General features: G+C 37.4%; 1 protein-coding gene across 1 annotated transcript in view; it reads right to left on the bottom strand.

Moving 5' to 3' along the window:
* LOC101341596 (EGF-like and EMI domain-containing protein 1) overlaps positions 1-17877 on the bottom strand; it is a 749998-nt gene that overhangs the window by 679541 nt on the left and 52580 nt on the right. Inside the window, 3 exon segments of the mRNA XM_023737953.1 lie at positions 8372-8476; positions 9892-9998; positions 12888-13021. Of these exon segments, the coding sequence (XP_023593721.1) occupies positions 8372-8476; positions 9892-9998; positions 12888-13021 (346 nt within the window).

Genomic DNA, 17877 nt, shown 5'->3' with positions numbered 1-17877 from the left:
ACTAGAAGGCAGGAGGGGACAGGAAAGCTGGTAACAGGGAAACCCAACGTTGAGAAGGCAGAGTGTTGACATGTCGTGGGGTTGTTAACCAATGTCATAAAACAATATGGGTACTAACTGTTTAATGAGAAACTATTTGTTCCATAAACCTTCATCTAAAGTACAACAACAACAAAAAAGAAACATGACCCTAGTTATGAATATGTAGATACTCTACAGGATTGTTGAGAAACACATAAAAAGTACATAAATCAATATTAGTGCATAATGATAACATAAAAAGAAATAAACCGATACTCAAAATATAGAGGAAAATTCAGGGATGGCAGGTAACCAACACACCTCTTCTTTTCTTTCTGAAAGATACAGCCTATAATTACACAGGATGCTCTGTAGAAAAAACAAATTCATAACAGACTTGATGGAAAGAATGACATTTCCTGAAGCAACACCACCCTCTGTTTCCTAAGATCACAGGTGTTCTTTGGTGAAGATGTGCACAAATAAAATCAAAGATTAACTTCAACTTTAAGTAAAAAAACTAAAAAGGACATTTTTAAGTCTTATTTTTTTACGTGATGGAATAAGAGTTGTCCAAAATTAAAAACGAAAGCAAAACAAACAAAAAACATTGACAGCTAGCAACAAAAGAGAATTCCTGTAAAGACCACAAGTAAGATTTGGCCATTTCAACGATATAACATTTTCATTTCCTCTGGGCTTTCAGCCTGTCTCCATTGTAATGAAGCTGTATTTTTACAATGTACCTCTAGACAATAAAATTGACCATGTTAATATCTTCATTGGCATTACATGTCCAAGGAGGTGAGATCCAAACTACTGAGCATGTCAACAATGTGTGGCATGACTTTAATACCCAGTCTTATTTGCCACCACTCCCTACACCCCACTCTCCCCATGAAATGGTTCCTATGCCCCTTTGTTTGAACATATTTCTGGGAACACCATTCATCACATTATAATTATTTGTTCTGTTTTCTTAATCAAAATGTAGTCTTTCAATGGGAGAGCTGTGCAGGTCTTACAGGTCCTAAGAAGTCACTCAATAAGCATATGTGAAATGAGTAAAATTTTAAATGGAGAAAATCATTAAGCTCATACTTTTTATAGAAAGAATGTTCTCTAAGCATGTTCATAAGGTTTAAATGCTAAAAATAAAGTATAAGTCCCCTACGTCCCTTTCAGGGAATAAATATAAACTATATATTTTACGGGGCCCTAGTGGTACAGTGGTTAAGACCTTGGCTGCTAACTGAAAGGTTGGAAGCTCGAATCACCAGTTGTTCCTTGGAAACCCAATGGGGCAGTTCTACTCCGTCCTAAAGAGCCTTTATGAGTCGGAATCGACTCCATGGCAACAGGTTTGGTTTTTTGGTTTGCTACATTTTATGAACAAAAAAAGTTCTTACATTTTAGACAAACAACATAGCTTGGCAGTTGAGAGGAGACATACTGTTGGCTCCACACCCTGGCTAGAACATCTACTACTTGTATAATCTCAGGCAAGTTACTTCTCTTTGCCTCAGGTGTGTCACCTCTAAAACCAGTTGACCAGTTGCTGTCGAGTCTATTCCAACTCAAGCAGACCCCAAGGGTTTCAGAGTAGAACTGTGCACCATTTTTTCAATGGCTGATTTTTCAGAAGTAGGTCGCCAGGCCTTTCTTTCGAGGTACCCTTGGGTGGACTCCAATCTCTAACTTTTTGGTTACCAGCCAAGCACATTAACCGTTTGTACCACCCTGGGGCTGTCATCTGTAAAAGGGGGCTATTAATGGCACTTACTTTACAAGGTTGTTGTGTTAGATGAGTCAACATGAGTAAAGCATTTAGGACAGCACCTGGCATGTACAAGCACATTAGGTGATTAGCTATTATTGTTACTATCACCCACTTTCAACAGTTTCTAGTTCGTCACTAATTACACCCTGTAGAATCAAATAACCTTGGATGGTGCTAGGTCATTCTTCTCTGATGTTGTCATATTTGCAATACTGGACGATTTTCTGCAGTCTTTTTTAAACTGCTTCTTATGTTTGCCAATATTGGCCACGCAACACATAACTGAAAGGGTATACTAGTAAAAATGTTTCAAAAGCTTCTATTTTGAAATCAATATCAGGGTAGTAGATCTCCTGCATGGATTCAAAATAGCAGGATGCTCCATTACTAGGCCCACACGAAGACGTCAGATAGTTACTGCTTTACTTTCCTCATAAACAGTCCATCCACCCCTTTATTGTACTTGCGTGTCACTATTGTCATAGCCTTCTGTCAAGTTTTATACAGCAGAATGCAGTTGCCTTAATGTGGGCTTACTAGAACCCTGCTGAGGGTTTAAGTCTCCAATGCATCTTTATGTGAGGAACAAAATAACACTGAATTTCACACTGTCAGATGATGCTAGGAAACCCTGGTGGTGTAGTGGTTAAGAGATACAGCTGCTAACCTAAAGGTCAGCAGTTCGAATCCACTAGGTGCTCCTGGGAAACCCTATGGGGCAGTTCAACACACGTCAATTTATCTCCACAATATAACCTGCGTTTCATTTCGTACCATTTCCTAGTAATGCTCATTTAAGATTGCAGATTAATAAGTGTATTCAGTTAATGACTTTGCATTTTTTCCAGATTAAATCTCCTTCCCACACTGATTTTATAATTCAGTTAAAATAAGCCATCAAGTTTTCTTAGCATGATTTGCTCTTTATAAACCCCCTGCCACTTTTTCCCCATTTTCATTGTTTCAGTAGGCCAACTGCTGAAATGAAGCTGTGGATAAAGAGAAAATGTTTTGTAAACTCCTCACATTCAAAATGCTCTTTGGGACATGCCATTTTAAGAAAATTCTTTTACCTGACCTATTATCCACACAGAACAGATACATCACACAGGGAGCCCACTAAACTGGTTGGCTCCAAGTCAAACCTGGGACCCAAAACCCAAGGTTTGCTCAAATTTCTCACAGGATGGGAAGCAAAGCAGCAGCAGGATGCGTTCCCCACTCATTTTATGCTTTTCCCCTAAAGATTCTCAGAGAATTATAGTCAACAACAAGGAGTAACACCTGATAATGATTTCTAGCTTACAAAAGATGTGCATTACCTCTTACAGTTCTCACAAATAGCAACCTCACAAGTATTATTGCCAAGTATTATTATAAAGGTACCATGGTTTGAAGATTAAGCTTGCAAGATCTGGATCCAGAATACGTGGCTGTGGATCCCAGTTCCCTGCTTCTTAGCTGATTGACCTTGAGCAAGTTTAAATGTCTCAGTCAGGTGCAAAATGCGATGAGTAAGGGCACCCAACTCACAGATTTGTAGTAAGAATTAATAATTCAATATATATAAATTGTTTAGAAAAGTGTCTGGTGTATGATAGGTGTTCAGGAAATTACAGCTTTGATTATTATTTGACAAATGATGACACTGAGGCTCAGGGAATTGAAATGATTTCTCCAAGGTAATGTAAGTGGTCAATGGTGAGACCCATCCTCGATCCCAGAACTCCTGGGGGCTTTCCCTGTCACCAGACACATCCCAGCAACATTCTATTTGTAATGTGCATAAACATTATACTTTAGAGTAATGGAGACATTTGGGTACTCTGCCATAGACATAGAAGTAGAGCTCCACTGTACTTAAGACACCACAACCACTGGACAGCCTGCTCAGAGAACTGGACTTAGGGAAGGCAAAGTCCTTACAAGATCCCATCATATAGCCACCTCTGCATAAAATTTTGGAATGGCTGGTTTGGCTAGACCAAAGAGGGCTAAGGAACTGCTGTCCTGGACCTAAATAAACCCACATTATTTGACTCTCCCTATGTGCCCTGGTGGTGAAGAGCTTGGCTGCTAACCAAAAGGTCGGCAGTTCAAATCCACCAGCTGCTTCTTGGAAACCCTATGGGGCAGTTCTACTCCGTCCTATAGAGTCTCTATGAGTCGGAATCGACTCGACGGCAACAGGTTTTGTTTCTTTGTTTTTTTTATTTGCCTTGGTGGTACAACACTTAAGTGCTCTGCTGCTAACCAAAAGGCAGGTGGTTCAAACCAGCCCAGTGGCTCTGTGGGAAAAAGACATGGCTATCTGCTTCCATAAAGATTATAGCCTAGAAAACCCTATGGGGCTGTTCTACTCTGTCACACAGGGTTGCTAGGAGTCAAAATAGACTTGACAGCACCAAACAACAACATGCGCATCTCACTGCAGCCAAAAGAACCATTTGTATTCTTCTTCTTCTTCTTAGAACTTACGCTTCTTCCTGTCTCAAGCAACATATTATTTCCTCTTCCCCACTGCATATTATTATTCTGTTTATCTTTAATAACTAGTTGCATTTTTAAAACTTCTGAGAAACTTTCCTTGGCCTCCCAGCATGACATCGATTGGACCCTCTCCTGTTTTCCAATACAACAAATTATTCTCCAACATAGCTCTTGTGAGTTACATTGTAATCACTGGTTTCCTGGTATCCATTTCCAACCACAGTGAGGATACCATATTTAGTTTGGTATCTGCGATGCCTAGCATACAGCCTGGCATAAAATATTTACTGACTGACTGGAAGTCTAAATGAACGAATTTATGAATAAAAGAGACAGGAAGACCTCAGAGTCTTAGCATTCAGCCATTAGGCACATTATCATTTAACTTGACTTTTCATCAGAGAAAGGCAAGACGGAATAAATGATCAAGAGAAAAGGTGTGACTTTGTATGTGATATTAATCAGTTAATGAAGCTCCCATAGAATTTTTTAAAAAAGAGACAATTTCACCACCAGCTATGTAGTCTGATTTGCATGTGTTCAAATCTGCAAAGTATTTCTTTTGATTTCTTTAATCAATAGCTATTTTAGAAAGCTCTTCATTACTTCCTAATTGTCTAAATTCATTGTCTTCATTTTTCCTTAGTAGAGGCAGATTTTTTCAAATGAGTTAAGTAGATCAGCAATTTTCAATTCATTATTAACTTCAAGCACTTCTCTCAGTTATTAGAATGCCCCTTCTCTCTCCAGGACTAGTTTTTTCTGTCTTTAAAAGCCCATCTGGCTCAATTTCTAGTCTTCTTTTATCCATACGTTTTAAATAAAGTCAACTTTATCCAAAAGAACAGTTTATGTTTATAATAACCATCATCCTAGGTACTTTAATCTACCACATCCCATTTTTGAGTGAAAATACAAGTGATTCCCTATTATGGTAACGCTTCCAAAAATAAGTAAATTATTAGGATTCATCCAGATTTTAATCCAACCCAACTAAATAAACTGGTAAAGCCATTACAATGGCCCACAAAACATTTTACAAATCATTTAAATCAATATATTAAATATATTAAATTATATTAAAATGAATATATTAAAATGGAAAATCACTCCCACAGAAATTAAACCACAGTATGTAAGGAGACACGCAAAATAAAGTTTTTTGTAGCATTGATTGTTGTGACAAACACTGGAAACAAACTGAATGTCCCATCAATAAAAGAGTGGTTGAAGATCTGTGGTATACCCATACCATGCAGCCATTTATATATGATTACATTAGCTTGGATAAAAGTACAGAAGGGTATTCATCAGGTTATTACTGGGGAGAGGCGAGGCAGCTGGAGGGAAACAGAAGAACAGAAAGGGGAAGGTAAGAAAAAAAAGAGGGGCATTCATGACAAAACATTTTATAGGATATGATCTCATTTATGTAAAATTGCATAGGTATTATGAATATGAATAAATATACATAAAAACATGACCACCTTGATTATCTGAGGATAATGGGACTGTACATTTTTACTTTCTTATATTGCATAAACTGTTTTATTATCTGAATTTTGATAATTTGAATTAATAGCATGATTATCATGTGAATTATTATTTTACATAATTTGAGAAAAAAGATTGTTAATGAAAATATATATATATATCACACTGAAACTGTATTGCTTTAAGCATCCATATAAATTTAAAAATTCATATATCATGTAAATATATATATCACAATGAAATATATATGCACACACAATATGTACACACATATATCTGTGTGTGTGTATATATATATACACATACACATAGAGACAGAGAGTAGTGTAGATAAAAGCAAAAGTTTGGTGGTTCGAATCCACCCAGAGGCACCTCGGAAGAAAGGCCTGGCAATCTACTTCTGAAAGATCATAACTATTAAAAATCCTACGGAGTACAGTTCAACTCTGAAACACTTGAGGTCGCCATGAGACAACAACTGGTTTGATTTTGGTTTACAGGCAGTATCACCAGTCTACAATCAACATGCTTGATTGAATATATGCTTATCAACATATTCTTTAAAAAAAAAAAAAAAAAACTCTGCTGATTTTAATTTTAAATCCACTTTCCAAAACTCAGCTAATGTCATTCCTTCTTATTTGGGTTCTCCACTTGTTTCCCCACATGCTTGGTTTCCGAGAAAGTCTTCAGAATTCCTCTATTAAAACCCCTTAAATTTACATACTTTGTGATATCTTATTTTGCTAGATGAAGTGCAATATTATGTATGAATTCCTATTTCAGGCTGTATAACCCTCAGGTATACCAATTTCTTTTTATATTCAGTAGGAGTTCTATAGTGAGAGAAGAAACATTTTCAAAATCTAAAGGTAAACACATGGACAACAATACTGAAAAATGCAGTGCAGGCTCCTGAAGGTATTTTGTATAGCTGGTCTTCTCCCATGACTTCTGGAGTTTGTTTGTGTATAAATAAGCTTGTGAAAAAGACACACTGACTCACTCCGTGTTTAAAATAACCCAGTATTTTCACCAACCCAAAACTGAAAAACAAGATGTCTAGCTACCTGAATTTTAGAAAGCATTTTAACTACTTTGGTGTATAAAAGTTGTTATGAAATTAGAATAATCAAAATACCCAAGGACTGATGTAAAGGATAAAGAATAAATTAATTTCAGGTATTCTAGGCCATTATCATCAGCATATGTTTCTTTAATTATCTTTAATTATCTTTCCCCTCAGAGACTTTATATTTTACAAGATTTGTTCTACCAAAACAAATGAATTTATAAAGTAATAATTAAAAAAAAAAAATTTCTTACTAAATGTCCTGCCCACATAACTGCCCACTACAGCTACAGATCAAGATGAGGAAACCAGTGTTACATATGTAGTTGCAATAATTTAGTTAGAGGCAAATAATTTGTTATCATAAATCAGTGTAGCTTCTTGTTACAAAGTAGTTTCTTCAACATATTGAAAACAGTTGAAGATACACCTTAGGGGCTCAAAGAATCCACTGACCTCTTTCAGAATCACTGTACAATAGTCAAAGAATAAATCATGGCTAAAAATCAGCTGTATCTTAATTTTCAAATGTGTTAATTTACATTTTAAAAATAAGCAATCCAGAAAAAAGTATCAGGATTAATTTACTAGAAGAGTAGCTCTGCAGTGACCTATGAAAAGCATGTGCCTTAACCTTGTGCCAAGGGCAGAGGAGACAAATCGACATGAGTGATGAGTGCTCAGCAACCTTCCAATTTCACTTACCAAGATTCAGTAATGGATAAGAGAAGGCAAACATATCAGCAGAAGATACTGAGTGCAATATTTTGGCTCACTTTTCACACCTATTTCTTTTGTTTCTACGAGATAGCTTTTGCTTTGTTTTCCCTACTCCAAAAAGATAAACGCAGATGCAGCCACATTCTCTGGAGACCAGGATTCAAAAGATCAAGTTAAAACAAATCCTTTTGAAAGTATCCCATCTCATGGCAGATGCAGTAAGGGATAAATTATTGGCCATCCTGAAAATTCCCTGCACAAGAAACATCTTAAATACACATGTCCAAAGTTCCAACCTTGAAAACTAGGTTACCAAGTGTTGCAAGTTTGAGGATCATGCAAGTTTTGTTTTTTGTTTTTTTAAATAAAGAGCATGGAAGTAGTAAATATCGCATCACACTGAATTCCTATTAATCCCCACTTTGTTCATTTATAAACCACAGAGAATACTGTATCAGCCATTTCAAACCACAGCTCTGTTAAAGATTTAACATCTGAAGTCAGAATGAGGTTTTCTTATTAAGCTGCCATTTCCTTTACAAAATAAACTATTTTGTACTTACTGCTACCCTTTGAACTCTTATAGTGAATAATTAAAACTAAACTGCAAAGCATATTTTGTGATGCTGATTACACTATAGGTAGTAGGTTTTTGCTTAGTGGCTCACTTTAAATGCTCACCAATCCCCAGAGGGATCACTCTGCCATTAGTCTGAATCGACAAAATTGGCTGGCCCCTAAAAGCAAAGCAGATAGCTCCAGATCACAATAAAATGGTCTTGTTGGCGACTCACCATATTGACAGCAGGGTCCGTGAAATCCCTCTGTACACGGGCACCAGTGGGCTCCATGATCTGAGCATCTCTCTCTATTAAAACGAGTCCCCACTGCAGAGATAGCTAAAAGGAGGGTGGATGAGGAAGGTGGGAGAATGGAGTTGAGGGAAAAAAAGGAAATCATTGATGTAAGCACAACATTACTAATACAACGTAATCTAGAAATTTCTACCAGCTCCTCATAGCAAGGTTAAACAGTGTTTTCATTACAAGTTAAGACCTTACTGTGTAAAGCCTTGAAGAGTTCTGCGTGTGGTAGCATCAGTATCACCTGGAAGCTTGCAGAAATGAAGAATCTCAGGTCCCACTCCAGACCTACTGAATCAGAATCCACATTTTAACAAGATCCCAGGTGATTTGTAGTCCCATTCAAATCTGAGAAGCACTGGTCTCAAGAAACTCCATAGACAAGATGCTTGTGTGGCCCACGCAGTCTAAAAATCAAACAAGAAATACTAATACTTACCAGGGGCAAAGGGCTGAGATAGGTGCTATGCACCAATATAAAGAGATGGTTTCACAATCAGTAATTTCCAGGGGTTTATACCATAGCTGATAGCATCGTGGGCAGATGTGTTCACTGAGCTTAAACCACCAAGATGCGATGGCTGAGTACTGCATGCAAACACACAGTGACCGTTGGTGCACCACTCAACACTAAACCCACTTAACATGGGAAGCCTGTGGCAGCTTCACTAAGATATTTCAAGAGCAGAAAACACAGCAGGAAAGGAAGCAGAATGCTGACAAACTCCCGAAGGTACAGGATAGCAGGAGAGACGAATTATTGTGCTGTGGTGTTGCATTGATTGCAACACACTGAAGCATTTTAAGTGACTTTGCAATAACCATAAACACATAATATAGGTAAAGGAGTTGCTAAAGGAAACCATTTCTCCTGGTGTGAATGAACTATATATTGCCACTAGTTTTGCTGTTTGAGCGCTGTCAAACATACTCCAAAGGTTCTGAAATACCCTCAGAGGAGGTTTGCAAAACGACTGCATACCTCATCTTAAAAAGTAAACTGCCTCCAGAGTTCTGCAATTAATCATGACAAGCAGAAGTTGAGAAATCCCATTTAGATTTAGTACAGTGATTTCCCTCTGGACTTCTGAATCAACTGTGGATTACAAATTTGATGATACGGGAAAGGGGCAAACAGAAAAGGGAGATGGAAGGCAAGGTCTAACCTGTCTGGCTTTAAATAAACTGTCTTTTAAATAAAGAGACAGACTATAAAGCAGCACTTCATGGGTCCTGAGTCCTGACCTATCATTAGAAACGCTTAATAGAAAGGCTTTTTGTGCATTTTTGCACATGTCATGTGTGAATTTTCACTCCAAAGAGATGCTTTGAATCTGTGGTGATGCTAAAGATGCCTAAAACTTGACAGGCATGATATGATTGAAGCCAAAACTAGGGCCAAACCATTACTTCTAGTGACAGAGAGTTAGACTGGAAGAATTATAACTTACCGTGTAGACAGCCCAGCTCACTGTGCCGCCGGCTCCAGCCAGGGCAGCACTTGTAGATTGTCTGCTGCTCCACACTGTACACCAGTCTGTAGATGGTGTACTGGGTCCTAAGATACACGGGAATCTGGGTCAGGGAAATGTGATGCTAAAAGGTGTCTCCCTCCTCCCCAAATCCTGCCATATATATATATATATAAACACACACACATATATACATACATAGGTGCACACACACATACATTTCACAACATATGTATACTACATATACAATCAGAGTCCAATATTAAAAAAAAAAAAAAAAAAACCCATTGCCACTGAGTCAATTTCAACTCATAGCAACCCTATAGGACAAAGTGGAACTGCCCCAATAGAGTTTCCAAGGAGCAGCCAGTGGATTCAAACTGCCGACCTTTTGGTTAGCAGCCGTAGCTCTTAACCACTGTGCCACAAGGGCTCCAAGTCTGATACAGGTATACCAAAAACCAAACCAAACCCATTGCCATCAAGTTGATTCCGAATCATAGCGAGCCTATAGGACAGAGTAGAACTACTACATAGGGTTTCCAAGGCTGTAATCTTTACAGAAGTAGACTGCCACTTCTTTCTCCTGCAGAGTAGCTGGTAGGTTCCATCTGCTGAGCGCTAACGCAATGAAAATTAAGAGGGACCCCATGTCTTGTGGTATAAAAGAGTCACTCACGCTATCAATAATGGAACCCAAAATTATGAAAAGAATAATGAAAGCCTGAAGAATAATAATGTACATATTTTGCAACTAGACATTGAAGGTGCCTCATATATTGATCCACCATAGCACGCATTCTCAACAGGGGTGATATCGCCCACAAGGGGGTAACAACTGGTTCTTGGGAGGAGATGAAAAAAACCTTAGCTAATGCAATGGTCTGTCACCCTCCAAAGGGGCACAGACATAAATGGATATAAAGTGTATCTGTGGTATTAAAATATCATGGGAGAGGTGGGTAATAACAAAAAAAGAAATGTTCGAAAAGGTTTCCTGGGGTCAATAATGAACAAAAGGTTGAGACACACTGAACTATTGCTATCTCTGCTGACCTCTCACTAGACCATAATACCAAATATCTCTAAACAAGCTTATTTCCTTTCTGTCAGATCAATGTCATGTTTACTCTTGATCCCAAAAATACTAACATATTCTCTCCCCTTCACATACCTCTCCTCACTTCCTAACCCAAATCCTCTTCATTATTCAAGGCCAATTTCAAGTTCTACTTCCTCCAACTTCTCTCTCCATCGCATACTGCTCCTTCTCCTCCCTCAAAAACGGGACTTCTTGTCTGCACCATTTTTTAGGACACTTAATTATTCACCATCTTGAAGTGCAACCTAATATTTTGTGTATGTCTCTCTCCATACGGAATATAAGTGGAGGACAGGACTCATGCCAAACATTTTTTAACATTGGCCTCAACTCCAAACTAGTGTCATACACATAGCAGATGCTCTTTAAATATTTGTTGAATAAAGTATAAAATCACTAAACTCTTGAGAATGAAAATATAAGACCTGTTTTACTTATTCATATTTGTTTTCCCAAGTCTGAATGTCTATATGACAGTGCATTTTTTTTGGCTTAGTCTAATACCAACAATGATTAAACCTTGTGGAGAGAGTACAGAAAATCTAAATGAAAAGCCATTTTTAAAAACAGGTACTCTAATGAATAAATCACATACACTATAAACTAATTTCCAATTTAATTTCTCCTAAAAGAACTTATCCTGACACCGCATTATACTATCTAACACATACTGAGTACCTACTGTATACCAAGCATTGTGTCACGTGTTAAATATGTTTTTTATTTAATGCCTACAATATCCATGCATGATATTATTTTTCTAACTTTACAGAGTAAGGTAGAGAAATATACTTTGCCTAAGACCACACACCTAGTAAAAGCCAGGGGAAGGTTACTGATTTAAGCTTCATTTAAAGGTCCGTCATTTAAAAGTTCAGATCAAAAATAAAAAAAATTGTCCCTCTGAAAGTATAAATAAACAAACTTCATTTAAACATCCTGAGTTTAGACCAAAAAAAGATTTTCCTTCTGAAAAAATAAACAAATAAATAAAATGTATATGTAAATATCACCAATTATAATTTTTTTCATTTTATGTTTTATTTAGTCTTATATTATCAGTGTTCTAATATTTCTATACAACGGCAAACCCAGTTTTCTAAATGACCCCAAATTTACTTTGGCAATAGTAATAACAATAACAATTATAATAACAATAACAATTTTCTCATTAACCAAAAACTGTACTTCTTAAAAAAAAAAACATTAAGCATCCTGAATTCAGACCCAGTTGATTTATTTACCTCAAACATAATCCATTAATAACTATTCGTATTCTTTCAAGAGGTACTTTCATGTTTTGTAAAACTATTTTAAACCTTTGGGGAAAGAAAGTCTGCATGAAGCCTTGACTCTCCTAGAAAGCATGTGGATACTTGCTTTTTTTCTCTTCTTCCACAGCCTGCCGAGTTAATCCTAATTCAAAGGCCGTAGTAAAGTTAAAGAAGCTCTAGGTTTCAAAGTGCTACAAGAGTACCAAGGGCAGGTCAGACATTGGCTCACAACTGTAGATCCCCCGGATCCAAGTCATGCTAAATTTAGCAAACCAACACAATATTCCTCGTTTCTGTCAGTCTTCTGATAGTTAGCTTTCATTTACCGTGGCATGGTTTATCATGCCATGAGGTAAAATTAGTGGTATCTAACCCAAAACACCTCACACCTATGGGGGTTAAAGTTATAATATAACCTGTCTATAAATGTCTAAATATATGTATATAATTCTGAAAGATCCTGGTGAGCATAGCTTATGCTCATTACTTAATTATATAATTATTTCCTAAAATTTACTGAATGAAAGTATTTAGATTCAGTTGAGGTCTTTTGGTTTTGATTTTGGATAATGAGGAGGAAACAGTGGAAGCCCCGTTACCTTCTCTCATAACCTGCACACCACCTTGGGCCTCTACAGCCTTGTTTCCAGAGCTTGACAGTGTGTGTAAAAGCCTGGACACAAAGGTGTGCACGTCCCACCACAGTCAGTTGCTGCTCTTCACAAACTTTGGCCTTGAAAAAAGAAAAGAGTAGTAATGCGATAAAAATATACTGTTTATGGTTTATGCATGCATCATTTATTCCTTCGCTTTCCACAAAAAGCTCGTGGCGACTTACAAAAATACATTAAGTAAGACAGAAAAATACAGACAATATTAAAAAATTCAATACCAGGAAGAAGAAAAATCTGAATAGATGCAATAGATTAGGAGAAATTTAGAAGACAGATATAAAAGCCATGAGGTCCCACGTGGTTGAAAACTGAGCTTCAAATTAAGTTCTGAGCTCTTTGGTAGCCAAAATCAAAAAAGAAACAGAATTAAAAAATTCTCAACATACATGAAGAAAAACCACGCCAATTCATCAGAAAAACTTAAATTTCTCAAGGATATGATTTCTGAACAATATTTTCCAGCTGGACATTTAATTAAATTACACAAGTCAGACTTTTAAACACAAATGTTTGTCAACTAGTACCATTACATTAATATTTCCTTAAAGAAAGAGTTTATATAAATTTACAGCATTTTAGACACAGTACTTTTATCTTCTAAAAGTGTAAAGCTAGATAACATTGATAGCCTGGAGAGCCAAAATTAATCTTTTTCATCACCTCTTTTTGTAACTTGAGTAATGTTTTCTTAGTGATGAGACAGCGGCTGCTTTTTTAATTGTATTTCTAGTCCTTAGCAATTGTTTTGCATTTGAAATTATAACAGCCAGTTGGGCCAATTACTCATCCTCTCTATGCATTCAAGGACACCTACATGCCACACACTGACCCCAACCAGGAATACCAGTGATGAACCAGATGTCCACGCTCCTGCCTTCAGGAAACTCACTCAACCTTCCTGTCCATACTCACAATCTGCTGAAAAAAGAAACGAGCTCTAATTCAGAAGCCTTCCCCTAAATAACTCTGTGAATGTGCCCATGATGCACTCACTAATAATAGTAATACTGATAAACATATAAATAGAGCTCCATAGCAGTTACATCACCGACTGAGGCTGCAGTCCCTTTTTGTTATCACTTCTTTCCGTGACGCTGACTAAATCTCACCATCTGATTTCACTTAAAGCCCAATTCCCACTTCCAGTTATATTTCTGAAAGGTGACTGTCTGGACTGTTAATTTTCACCTAAATTGAATAAAGTTCATGCTGAACTTTATGTATGAGTTTGCACTTTAATACTTTGGGTAATACTGTAGTAAAACAATAAATGTAAATACTGCATATAAGTTAGGCATCAGATTATAAAATCATCAGGAATTGGACAGTGAGCCTAAAGAAAACCCCAGGGTTTGGCACCCCTCCACCCCCATTAGGTTTGCTTGATTTCTACAAAGAAGAAAGAAGTCCTCAAGAGAAATCTATACCTTCAGTGACACCCAAAGCCAGCAGCACTAGTGAACATGGAAAGGTACAGCAAAAATTTTATGGCTCACAAGGGAATAATAAAAATATTATTTATTATGTCATATATATTATATATAATAATAAGATTAATGTTTCCAGAACACATCTTGCAATCTTGATTGTCACCAGGTAATTTCTCTGATAACATTAAAAGAAATATTAACATGATCTTTAACAATTTTACAAATCATGTTACTGAGTTTTTATTTTAGGTTAACTCTACTCAAGGAAATATTTTGGTAAATCAGTATCATTCTTGATTCCTAAGCACATGTGGCTAAGTAAAGTCAGTCACTTAGTTATGCTGCAGTCATCATGAATATATTTCAATAAATATTTAATCTCCTTTAACTGTGAAAGCAATATATGCAAATGATAAAAAGCCTAAACAATGCAGAAGGATAAAAAGTCAAGTTTATAGCCCCCACAATGCTCCCAGATAGAACCACTGCTAACAATTTGATGCATTCACTTCCAACTATTTTTGGACATACAAACATGCGTTTACATAAATATGATCATACTATATTTACTATTGTTGAAATTATGTAACTGGCCTTTTTTTTTTTTTTTAACTCAGCAAACAACATGGATAAATACTGTCCCATTTTAAAATATATAGAATGACTTTAACCATTTTGCTGTATTTCAGAGTATGGCATTACCAGAATATTATAGCAGAATTAATTTAGCCAAAATCCAGTTGATAATTAGGTGTTTCCAATATTCTGTGACTAAAAACAACTAATATAAGCTCTTACATAAGTAACCAAATTAAAATTTTTTTTTTTTAGATTTTCTTATGTTACCAGCAATATTTGTTTCCTCTGAGTTCCTTTTTGTCCAGGTTCTGTTGGTTTGCTTTTTTTTTTTCAATGTCCCTCTTCTATGTTTTGGCTATCTCAAATATCTAATTATTATTGCCAGTCTATATTTAAGCAAGGAGCCCTGGTGGCACAGTGGTTAAGCATTAGGCTGCTAACCAAAAGGTCAGAGGTTCAAACCCACCAGTGGCTCCTTGGGAGAAAATACATAGCAACCTGATCCCATAAAGATTAGTCTAGGAAACCCTATGGGATAATTCTACTCTTGTCCTACAGGGTCACTGTGACTTGAAATCGACTGGACAGCACACAACAACACAACATATTTACGCCGGGGGCCTTAGAAACTGATTAGGGGTTCTCTGTGAGAGAAGGGCTTATAATTGATGGGCTTACTGCCAGGTGATTACGGTGAACCTTTTTCGTGACACTCCTAGATATTAGTATGTGGAAATATGTTTTCTGAGGCCATTCAGTTTCTCCAAAAAAGCATCCCCCAATCTCCTGCCTTGGGAAGCAGACACCTTGTCCCTAGTTCTTGGGGTCTGGACAGGGGAAGGACAGGGTCCTGCGTTTTTAGCCCAAACTCTCACCCCCATGTAGTGTCAGTCTATCCCCATCTGGTGCTTCTCTGGTTTGCATTCTTCAGAGGAAAAATCACTCTCTGTCTCTGTCTCTCCCGCTCCCCCCACAGGGGAAGTGGAAGGAGCTAGCTGCCCAGCTCTACAGGTTGTGCTTTCATTAATTTTTCAGAATTTTACACTTATTTTGTTTAATTTTTTTTATAACTAAGTTATTTTTATTTCTTCTGGAATGAACCAATATTCAGATAAGTGTTTGACAACTGCCTTTCCAGATGTTAGTTTTCTTTTGTTGTTTTGGACTTATGGTTTGTAGGCTTATCTTGACTGGGAAGTTCTCCTATCTTTCTCTCCTTACCTTTCCTTATCTAGGAAAACAGATCTTGAGAAGATATTTTCTTGTGTCTTGGATATATGGTAAAGTCCAGAGCTAAAAAACAAAAGGCACTAAATATCCCCTCATTCCAAACAGTACCACATGATATTCTCAAAGACTGGAAAACCACCTTACTACTATCAACACCCCTTTCTCCCTACCATTTCTTTCCCCATTTAAAAACTGAGGAAAGGAAGTGCTATGGATTGAACTGTGGCCCTCCAAATTATGGAATCCTAACCCCTATACCTGTGGATATAATCTAATCGAATGTAAAGCAATCACCTTTCATAATGCAATCTAATGTAATATAATCAGTCATACAGTATAGGGTGGATCCTAAACCTGTATGAGTTATCCAAAGGCCAGATTAGACAGAGGCACACACACACACACACACACACACACACACGGGAAGACTGATGTCATGTGAGGACTGCCAAGGAACCAAGGAATGCCTGGGGCTACCAACCCATGGAGACCCTGATTTGGACTTTTAGCCTCCAGAACTGTGAGAAAATATATTTGTTCTTTAAAGCTATGAACCTGTGGTATTTCTGTTACAGCAGAACTAGCTAACTAAGACAGGAGGGAAGGGATATCAATTTGTTGACTTTCAACAAGAAAGGGAAGCCAGGTGGATACTTCCCAAGAACACCAGGCCCACCACTTAAAGTAGAGGCACCAACTTCAGGCACAGCCAGACCAAATCCAAGTCACTGTCCCTGTCAGCAGCAGGAAGTCAGGCTCCTCCACCACTTCTCCCTACCCCTCCCAACCCAGGAGGAGCTGGATCTGTTAGACGAAAAGGGAGAAAAAGAGATGCCTCGGAGCAAGACCACAACCAACCCTTGCCCTTGCCAGATCCCTCCAAGGTACCATGGCTACAATTCTAGCCTGTGATGGCAGAGAGGAGGGGCAGATACTGAAAATTTAAGTTTTAAACTAGGCTAGTTGCTGAAGAAAATTCAAAAACAGTTTCAGCAGTACATTGACAGGGAACTGCCAGAAATTCAAGCCAGATTCAGAACAGGATGTGGAACAAGGGATATCGGTGCTGATATCAGATAGATCTTGGCTGAAAGCAGAGAATACCAGAAGGATGTTTACCTGTGTTTTACTGACTGTGCAAAGGCATTTGACTGTGTGGATAATAACAAAATTATGGATAACATTGTGAAGAATGGGAATTCCAAAACACTTAACTGTGCTCCTGTGGAACCTGTACATAGACCAAGAGGCAGCTGTTTGAACAGAACAAGGAGATACTGCTTGGGGTAAAATTAGGAAAGGTGTGCATCAGAGTTGTACCCTTTTACCATACTTATTCAATCTGTATGCTGAGCAAATAATCTGAGAAGCTGGACTATATGAAGAAGAATGCGGCATCAGGATTGGAAGAAGACTCGTTAAAGACCTGCGATATGCAGATGACACAACTTTGCTTGCTGAAAGTAAAGAGGTCTTGAAACACTTACTGATGAAGATCAAAGACTATAGCCTTCAGTATGGATTACACCTCAACATAAAGCAAACAAAAATCCTCACAACTGGACCAATAAGCAACACCATGATAAATGGAGAAAACACTGACGTTGTCAATGTTTCCATTTTACTTGGATCCAACGTCAATGTCCATGGAAGCAGCAGTCAAGAAATCAAGCAAC

This window comes from Trichechus manatus, unplaced genomic scaffold, assembly GCF_000243295.1.
Source record: "Trichechus manatus latirostris isolate Lorelei unplaced genomic scaffold, TriManLat1.0 scaffold00110, whole genome shotgun sequence".
Classification (NCBI taxonomy): Eukaryota; Metazoa; Chordata; class Mammalia; order Sirenia; family Trichechidae; genus Trichechus; species Trichechus manatus.
The sequence above is the reverse complement of the archived record's forward strand: the minus strand, read 5'-3'. Positions and strand labels throughout refer to the sequence as shown.